Below are 10,048 nucleotides of genomic sequence, written 5' to 3'. Positions count from 1 at the left end.
TTTTTGTTTTTGTCGGTCGTAGGGCTTGAACTCTGGGCCTCAATGCTGTCCCTCAGCTCTTCAGCTCCAGGCTAGTGCTCTACCACTTTGAGCTACAGCGCCACTTCTGTTTTTCTGGTGGTTTATTGGAGATAAAAGTTTCATGGACTTTCCTACCCGGGCTGGCTTTGAACTGTGATCCTCAGATCTCAGCCTCCTAAGTAGCTAGGATTACAGGTGTGAGCCACCAGCGCCTGGCTATGATGAGATTTTTTTTTTATCCCATTCCTAATAAGGTTTTTTCCCATCATAGTGATAGAGTCACAGCCAGTTACCTTTCTGGATTATGAGGCTGGGGTTGGAGGCAGGTCCTGTTTTCAGTGTGTAAGGAGAGCATGTGGGCAACACCATTTTGTGTGAATGTGTCAACTCTTTTTAACACAGTGGCTGCATTAATAGGAATTAAACCTACCAGGTATAGATAGTATATTCTGGGAGTGAGTGTGTGATAAGAAGACATTAGTAAACTGAGTGTACCCCCAAGAAGAGAGGGTTAAACAAATTCTGACAGCCTTTGCAAGAAAGACAAACTATGTACAGCTAGATGTGCTTCCAAGATGTGCTGTCAAGTATTAACAAAAATAAAGAGCAGAACACAGCTGCCCCTATGAAGGGGTACTGCCTTGGGAGGGAACTGACAATGTTTGGATTTGAGTTATCAGCATTTCTACCACAGCCTTTTGTGAATTTTAAATCTTGTAACATGCATGTTACCTGGTCAAAACACAAGTAAAATGTACAAATAGCACTTTGACATCTCCAAGTTGCTGGCAGTCATTTTAATCTTTGGTGTTAACCTGGGGTTGGAGGTATAGCTTAGAAGTAGAATACAAGATTGAGGCCCTGGGTTCCACCCCAGCACCATATAGTAATAATGAAATAAACCTTCAGCCCTGGTCACCTGCCCTTCCTTACCTCATAATTCCTAGTCAGTGCCTCCACTTTGTCAATGTTTCACAGATGTCTCATACTGGCTATGCCATAACACAACTCCCAACTGTCCTGTCTACATCAGTTTCTTCTGAATCTCCCCCTGTCCAGCAGAGCACACCTATCCTGTGGAATCACTGTGTTAACAGGTGCTCTCTCTTTGCCTCAAGATTGTCTCAGCTGCACCTCTACAGCCACACTGTCCTCCCTAGCACCAGGTTCACCCATAAGAACAGTTGGGTCACTCCCATATAACTGCTTTTCCTGCCCCTTCTCCAGCCCTCTCTCCAGCCTTCTCTTCTAGTCCAACAAACCATCAGCTCTGGCTACTCTGTAAAAGTCCCTGCAGCAGATTCCCGTTGGGATTTCAGTGCTTATACTATACTGAACTAGAGGCAGGAGGGCCTACCCTCACTTGCCTAGCTCTATCTCACTTTCTGCTTATGTCCTCCTGTTTTGGGTGTCTTAAGTGCCAAGTTCTTTGCCCTGCGATCTGTACACCTGTCTCCTCACCTCGGATGACTTTTCCTGCCTGGCAGTAGGAGGTCCTCAAATAAATGATGGTTGCCAGGATGAGATTTGTTCCTTGTTTCCCATTAATTAACATATTATTTCTAACATACTCTGGAGTTGCTGGCTACTGACCTGGGAGCTGTTCCTGTGCATGAAGCAGCAAGCAAGCTGAGCATTGGTCTGGCTTCATAGGGTACATATGGAGCCCATGAAAAGTAGACAGGCAACTTCTAGAATGGTTGCCCAGGCTTGGTCAGACTCTTTCCATAGGCTGATTTACTCAGAGCACAGAGCAGTCAGCATTCCATCAGGCATACTTCCAGCCAGTCTATTCCCCTGCCAGCCTTGCTACCTACACTTAATCTTCTCCGAATGTCTTAGACTGGTGTAATCCCACTGCCTTGTCTCTTTGCTTTGCAGAGGGATGTTTGCTGGGGGATTGAAGGAGATGGAGCAGGAAGAGGTCCTGATCCATGGTGTGTCCTACAATGCCATGTGCCAAATTCTGCACTTCATATACACCTCTGAGCTAGAGCTCAACCTGAGCAACGTGCAGGAAACTCTGGTTGCTGCCTGCCAGCTTCAGGTAAGGCTTGCCTCATTAAGCAAGGCAGACCCATTCCTTGGAGGGCTTTTGTATACCTTTGCTGTTCACGAGCAGTTGCAGTGGTATGGGGTAGGTCAAGAAGACCAGGATGCCAAACAGAAGGAGGCTGTGAAGTGGGGAGGGTGCCTTTCTAGCCTGGGAGCTAAAGCAGAGCAGCTCCCAGTACCCCTGGCCAACCTCCCTCTTTTGCCTCCACCCTTTACTCTTGTTGTGTCCTTCTGGCCTGGTTTCTCTGCCAGAAAAGAAAATCCAGAGATAAGAGACAAATGGACTGACTGTGGGCTTCTTTGAGAGAGCTATGTGCTGTGGTGTCTGGCAGTGGTGACCCTCTCTAAGACCTGCATGGCATGCAGGCCCTTTCTGTTTACTCTGTTTGGCCACTCCCCTCTTTCTGTTTTTGAAACAGTCTTACTATGATATCTACATTGGCTTTTTCTTTTCTTTTTATTTTTTGTTGGCTGTGGGGCTTGAACTCGGGGCCTGGGCGCTGGCCCTCAGCTCTTCAGCTCAAGGCCAGTGCTTTACCACTTGAGCCACAGTTCCACTTCTGGTTTTCTGGTGGTTAGTTGGAAATAAGAGTCTCATGGACTTTCCTATCTGGGCTAGCTTCGAATCACGATCCTCAGATCTCAGCCTCCTGAGATCCTCAGCTAGGATTATAGGCGTGAGCTACTGGCACCAGATCTACATTGGCTTTAAAATCACAATCTTCCTGCCTCAGCCTTCTAAGTATTTGGATTATAGCCATGCCTCACCAGATAGGGCCTATCTTTTTAAAACAGTCTTCTTTTTAAATACTTGTCTTTAACAAGTCAAAAGGTTTTTTTGAGCATTAGTGGTATTTTGGTTTTGGAAGTTGTTGAATCTTAATAGTGTGGGTACAGTCACTGAAAGCTAGGCCTGCTAGTGCTTTTGAGCTGTCAACCAGAGACCTAGTCTAGGTTGAGTTACCTCTTCTCCCTTTCCTTGAAAGTGAAAGGAAATGCTATACTGAGTTGTTCACCATTCTAACTTTTTTCCTCAGATGATTTCATGCAATCATGCTATGACTCAAGTCATAGGAAAACCTATTTGGGGGATGTCTGGAGGCACCATTTAGCACAGGGCCATAGCCCTGTGTCCTGTTTACAGGTTCCAGTAATGTGTTTGTTGAGTTAGTCTGAGCACAACTGGCCTTGTACTTGCTTGAGGGGTGGATGGCATTGAGTCAGGACAGGCTTTATAACAAAAGGTTTTCCATGTTCTTGGTTCAGAAATGATCTTTTCTGTTCCAACCTCCCTATAATTGTCACTTTGGGACCCTTACCCAGTTCTCAGGCCTCCTGGTGCTGCCTCTCCTTAGCTACTGCAGAACATCTCCCCAGTGCAGTTGAAGTTTGCCCTCCATCTCATCTTCCAGGCCTACCACTCTTCCCTCAGTCTTCCTGTCCTGAAACCATTCTACTAATGCCCTAGGCTCAGTACCTCAGGCTCCTTAAGCCCTTCTACCATTCCCTATATCTAAGTTTGGACAAATCATCCTCTCCAGTCTTGTTTGTAGATGTCTCTACTCTCCATTTCCTTTTCCTTCTTCTTTGTCTTGGTTCCCATTTTTCCATTTCTGCCTCTCAGTTGGTCTGCCTTCTCCTCTTTCTCCATGTGTCATTCATGCACACTGACACCAAGTCATCTTTCCAACATTCCTTTCCATCAGCATCAGCTTAGAGACCTACAGGCTTTCTTTTTGGTTTGGCTATTATCTGTGAGAGTATCAAGCCATCTGCTCCAGTGCTGCAGAGGCCATCTCGGGAGAAACAGCTGGCTTCCTGAGTGGCTAGGATTATAGGTGTGAGATATATTTTGTGTTAAGAAGAAAATGGATTTTAAGCCTCCCAGTGGTTACTTCGTTAATGATGCTGGCTAAGTCAGCACAGTGTCCCTTGGGATGTTAGGTGACTGGTTCTAGGACTTTCTGTAAATGCCAAAATCTGAGGGTGCTCAAGTCTCTCATATAAAATTTATATATATATATATATATATATATATAGTTTTTAAATCATCTCTGGATTACTGTAATAGCTAATCCAATATAAATGCTATGTAAATAGTTTCCCTGTGTTGTTTAAGGAATAATGGCAAAAAGATATCTATACATATTTAGTTAGAGATACAATGTGTTATTTCAAAAAAGATTTCTTGTATATATGTGTGTGTGTGTGTGTGTGTGTGTGTGTGTATACCACATTTTCTTGATCCATTCATCTACTGAAGGGGATCTGGGTTGGTTCCATATCTTAGCTATGGTAAATAATGTTGCAATAAACATAGTTGTGCTGGTAGCTTTAGTATGGTCTTGTTTGTTATCATTTGGGTAAATGCCCAAAAGTGGGATTGCTGGGTCATAGAGGAGCTCTATGTGGATACTTTTGAGGAACCTCCATACTGCTTTCCAAAGTGGTTGAACAAGTTTACACTCATACCAACAATGTAGTAGGGTTCCCTTCTGGCCACATCCCCTCTAGCATCTGTTGTTATTAGAGTTCTTGATTATAGCCATTCTAGCAGGGGTGAGGTGGAATCTCAATGTTGTTTTGATTTGCATTTCTTTTATGGCTAAAGAGGTTGAGCATTTCTTCATGTGGCTATTGGCCATTCTTATTTCCTCTTCAGGGAACTCTCTTTAAGTCTTTAGCCCACTTATTTATCGGGCAGTTGTTCCTTTGAGGATTTGTTGTTGAGAGATTTAATTTTTTGAGTTCCAAGTATATTTTAGATATGAGACCCTTATCCATTGTATGGCTAGTAAAGATCTTCTTCCAGTCCATGGGCTTTCTATTTATTTTGCTAGCTATGTCCTTTGCCATGCAGAAGCTCTGCATCTTCATGCAATCCCATTTGTCCAACCTTTCTTTGATTTGTTGTGTTTCTGGGTCTCTATTAAGAAAAATTATATAATTTATACATTTATACAGTTTATGTATTTGTTAGGAAATGGAAAGACTTGGAAAAAATTATATTAAGTGAAGTAAGCCAGGCCCAAAGAAACATAGGTCCTACAGTTTCCCTTATTTGTAATAACTAGCATATGTCTGGGACAAGCAGAAAAGGTCAAAAGCTATGTACATATGACCAGATAAGATGATGTTAAGCAAAATGAACTCTAAGAGACACAAGTGGTTTTTCCTTTCTTGCTATTGTTTCTAACATATTTATAAGGTACCATGTGATTTTTTTTGTTGCTTTGTATGTTCCTCCCCCACAATATAACCCCTGTTTTCATTGTATTTGATGTTAGTATAATTTGGGGAGGGGAAGGGAAAAAACAAAATGTTTAAATAAGGATACAGGTCGACCCATTATAACAATGAGATGTACAATGAACAATGAACTTTACAATTTAGGAGTGGGGGGGAGTGTAATTGTGGAAATGGGAGGGAAGGGATGGTAAGGGAAAAACAAAGGAGGAGGCAACAATGCTTGATAAGAAATGTACTCATTGCCTTGCTCATGTAACTGTAACCCCTCTGTACAGTATTTTCACGATTAAAAAAAAAAACATAAAAGGGGCTGGGAAGGTGGCACAGTGGTAGAGCGCTTGTCTTGCATGCCTGAGGCCCTGGGTTCGATTCCTCAGCACCACATAAGCAAAAAGAAAAAAAGCAGGATGTGGTGCTGTGGCTCAAGTGGTAGAGCGCTAGCCTTGAGCTGAAGAGCTGAGGGACAGCGCCCAGGCCCAGAGTTCAGGCCCCACGACCGGACCCAAAAAAAAATAAAAAATAAAAAAATATAAAAAAAACATAAAAGATTTCTTTGGGTGATACTAAAATCTGAACTCAGGGCCTTGTGCTTGCTAAGTAGGCACTGTACTACTTGAACCATACTTTGCTTTTATTATTATTCAAATATGATCTAGATTTATTCCAGGGCTGGCCTGGACTGTAATCTTCCTGTTTCTGCTTCTTTGGACCTGGGATGACAAGAACTTGATACTATACCCAGATTTTATTGGTTAAGTAGCGCCCTGCTTGCAGCTCTGAGCATATGAGTGACTAATGGCATGGAGCCAGACCTGGTGAAGCCTGGTGATGGTGTGTGGCATGTGGCTTCAGCTACGGAGGTCTGGCAGGAGAAGGCTAGGTATATTTTTGGTTCCAATACTTCTGAAGAGACAGGCTCTTCTAGAAGGTCCTAGGGTTAGAGTAAGGAGTATTCCCAGGCCCCTTCCAAACCAGGGAGGTCAGTTATAGTGATGGTTGATGCTGTTTCCTGCTTCTCTGGGAGCTAGTACTTTTTATTTAAAGGACAATTAACATATATCAAGGGTCTCTCTGTGCCAGGTAGTTCCTGTGCCTCATTCTCAACATAGTCCTTCTACTTTATTTCTGTTTCATAGATTAGGAAACTGAGAGAGGAAAAAAATGTAAAAAAGGGAGTGGGGAGAAAAGGAAACAGACTTAAGAATATGCCACATGTCTAAGCTAAGGTTAAATCCAGTCAGTCTGCAAGGTTTAAGTCCCAGTCAGCTGTAGTGTGTCAGGACAGGCTTGGGGTGGTTGAGGAGAATTCCCCCTTCCTTGCCAGCACAGAGGCCACCCAGTTGTGTAAGCTGTGTAATAATAAGCTATATTATTGTTGTTATCCTTTCTCTTATTCCCAGACACTCTTCTCCAGCCCAGATTTGAATGACTATCCTCTTTTGCAGATTCCAGAAATTATCCATTTTTGCTGTGATTTTCTCATGTCCTGGGTAGATGAGGAAAACATCCTCGATGTCTACCGGCTAGCAGAGCTCTTTGACTTGAGCCGCCTGACAGATCAGCTGGACACCTATATCCTCAAAAACTTTGTGGCCTTCTCACGGACTGACAAATACCGCCAGCTTCCCCTGGAGAAGGTCTATTCCCTCCTCAGCAGCAATCGCCTGGAGGTATCCTGTGAGACCGAGGTATATGAAGGGGCCCTGCTCTACCATTACACCCTGGAGCAGGTGCAGGCTGACCAGATCTCCCTGCATGAGCCCCCCAAGCTCCTTGAGACTGTACGGTTTCCACTGATGGAATTTGAGGTCCTGCAGCGGCTGTATGACAAGCTGGGCCCCAGCCCACTGAGGAACACAGTGGCCAGTGCCCTCATGTACCACCGGAATGAGAGCCTGCAGCCTAGCCTGCAGGGCCCACAGACAGAGCTACGCTCAGACTTCCAATGCGTTGTGGGCTTCGGGGGCATTCATTCCACACCATCTACGGTCCTCAGTGACCAAGCCAAGTATCTGAACCCCATGGTGGGAGAGTGGAAGCACTTCACAGCCTCCTTGGCTCCCCGCATGTCCAACCAGGGCATAGCAGTACTCAACAATTTTGTGTATTTGATTGGAGGGGACAACAATGTCCAAGGATTCCGAGCTGAGTCCCGATGTTGGAGGTAAGAGGGCAATTCAGCACCTTGGTCTGAAGGTAACACTGTGATGCAGGAGTTATGAGTTAAGAGGGTTGGTCAGGGGACATGTTTTGAAGGTCATATTGTGGTTTCACTATCAGGTTTTTACATGGGAGAGGTGCACCTCTTTTGCAGAATAAAGTCCAGATAAATTCAGAGAATTTAGAACACACTAGATACATAAAGGGTACCAGGATTACTTTCCAGCCTTGGGGAGGGCAGTTGTCAGCAAAATGGGGCTCTCTGGCTGTCCAGGTAGAAGAACAGCAGCCCAATAGAAAGCAGGAGGGAGGTAGTAAGTGCTGCAGGGGACAGGTTGCTGCTGCTTCTGTCTTGCTCTCGCTTTTTAAAATTTAATCAATTTTTTTTTGGCATTGGAATTTAAACTCAAAGCCTTGTGTTTGTTAGGTACGTAGTCTACTACTGAGCCATCTTTCCCTTTCTTGAGCTCCATTGTGACTCATTTCAGCTTCCTTCCTAGTTTTCTGTGTTCTTCTCTTTTAACCACCGGCCTGTGGTATAGGATGTCTTCCAGATGCTACCTGAGCCCACAGCTCACTCAGCCCAGGAGAGTGACAGGCCAACAAACATAGCTAAGTTCCTGCTAAATTTCTTTCTGGCCCTCTAGTTAGCTGAGTAGGCACAAGGTCCTCTAGAAGAAGGCAATTTTCCAACGGGATTTTTTGGACTGCTTTGGTCTGTATACTTCCAATTTTATCAGTTGACTGGACTGTGATACCAGGGATCCATGTTCCAGGACTCAAAGCAGAGGGTCAGGTCCCCATAGCCTCAGCACAGTTGGCTTCCAAAGGCCTCTCTGCTATGTTGTAATGCATATGGGACATATGTCTACCCTGCAGGCTGGGGGATAGTGGCATACAGCGAGAGAAAAAGAGAGTGAGGAGAGAGAAAAGAGGAAGGAGAGAGAGAAGAGAGATTGCCAACCACTTCCAGCAGCCCTGATCTAGGTGCTGACTCAGTTCCTATACCTGTTCTGTTTTTTGGGTAAGGATGGACCTAATCATACCACTTGGAATCAAGTATGGTGATCCTGACTAAGGAGGAGATGGCCAATCCTCAGGTAGTTTCTGCTCTCTTAGCCCTAGGAAGCAGTAGCCTTTGTTGAACTGAGGCTCATGAGCTTGCTAGTAATATATTGTGGTTAAATATGAAGGGTGGCAGAGTTCAGAAAGGAGAAAACAACCACCTCAGTTTTCTTCCTTACTGAAAGCTGTTCCCAGTGGGTGTGATTACACAAGGTTCAGATTTCCCTCTGGTCAAACCTTGAAGGTCTTTTTAGGAGATGTAGTTTGGTAGCTGTGGGGCCAAGGCCAGACTTCCCACCTAGAGCAACTCATAGACCTGCAAAACAGATCTCTCTGGGATACCAGCCTCTGTCTCTTCCCTCAGGAGAAAGTAGAGGAAGCTGTGTGACCAATAGGGAGGCTGGGCTGTTCTATGGGGTTATATCTGGAGGTGACAGCTGGGGACACCACCTCCCCCTGCACTCAGGTCTCCTGTTACAGAATATTAATGTCAATTTCACTTAAGAGAGTGGTTCAAATTCCCCAACTCTTTACAAATTCCCCTACTCTAAGACCAAAGCTAAACTCTGGATAAAGTTAATATTAGCTAATAATAGTCAGTCTTAAACTCCATCCTTGGAGCTGGAGCATCAACTCCATTGGCAAGATTTGCCTCAAGGGAGCAGGCACTAACAGGGTAAGGTGATTGGAAGGTCCACAGCCTGATGGTCTGCTTGCCAGCTAACCCGAATGCCTGTCATCTCGACAGAATAAGAGCCTCATTTTCCAGTGGACTGAAATACTAGTGCTGGACTGGGGTAAAAAAAACACTGTAGGGCTGGGAAGGTGGCTCAGTGGTAGAGTGATTGCCTTGCATGCATGAGGCCCTAGGTTTGATTTCTCAGCACCACATAAGCAGAAAAAGCAGGAAGTGGCTCTGTGGCTCAAGTGGTAGAATGCTCACCTTGAGCTGAAGAGGTTAGGGACAGTGCCCAGGCCCAGAGTTCAGGCCCCACGACCCACAAAAAATAAAAAACAAAAACCACTGGTAGTAGGTTGCTTAGCATTTCCAAGGCTCTGGGTTCAGCCTCTAGCTCTCTAAAAACAAAAAATAACTTCCACATGAAGGCCAGTGCTCTGTCCCTGAGCTAAGCCCTGAATCTCTAAATTTGAATATTCTAAGAGTTTGGTTCTTTCTCCTTCCCTTTTTATAGCTTATCAGCCTTAGAACCTCTAGGCTCTCAGAATATAAAATATTAGATTTTAGTCTTTGCATTCTGAGGAGTTTACTATGATGCATCTTAAAGTTTGGATACAGAAACTTTATATAAAAATTACTTCTCTTAAAGTGAATAATTTTTTGTCTTAGTTTCTATAGTTTCTCATTTATTCTCCTTCTTTGAGTTCACTAATTGCTAAAGTTAAAAGGTTTTATTTAGAGCCGGGCGCTGGTGGCTCACGCCTGTAATCCTAGCTACTCAGGAGGCTGAGATCTGAGGATCACGGATCAAAGCCAGCC

At 44.4% G+C, this 10,048-nt stretch overlaps 1 protein-coding gene across 2 annotated transcripts in view; it reads left to right on the top strand.

Annotated features, from left to right (window-relative positions):
- Positions 1 to 10,048, top strand: part of Klhl22 (kelch-like family member 22) — a 49,638-nt gene that overhangs the window by 15,768 nt on the left and 23,822 nt on the right. For both annotated transcript variants that reach the window (XR_001175637.1, XM_013031597.1), the window contains exons 3-4: positions 1,903 to 2,068; positions 6,771 to 7,489. Coding sequence is in view for 1 of the 2 variants with exons in the window: in XM_013031597.1 (XP_012887051.1) it covers positions 1,903 to 2,068; positions 6,771 to 7,489 (885 nt within the window). In the remaining variant the exon portion in view is untranslated. The remainder of the gene's footprint in view (positions 1 to 1,902; positions 2,069 to 6,770; positions 7,490 to 10,048) is intronic.

Source organism: Dipodomys ordii, unplaced genomic scaffold (genome assembly GCF_000151885.1).
Source record: "Dipodomys ordii isolate 6190 unplaced genomic scaffold, Dord_2.0 Scaffold141, whole genome shotgun sequence".
NCBI lineage: Eukaryota > Metazoa > Chordata > Mammalia > Rodentia > Heteromyidae > Dipodomys > Dipodomys ordii.
This window is presented reverse-complemented; position numbering and strand designations above follow the sequence as displayed.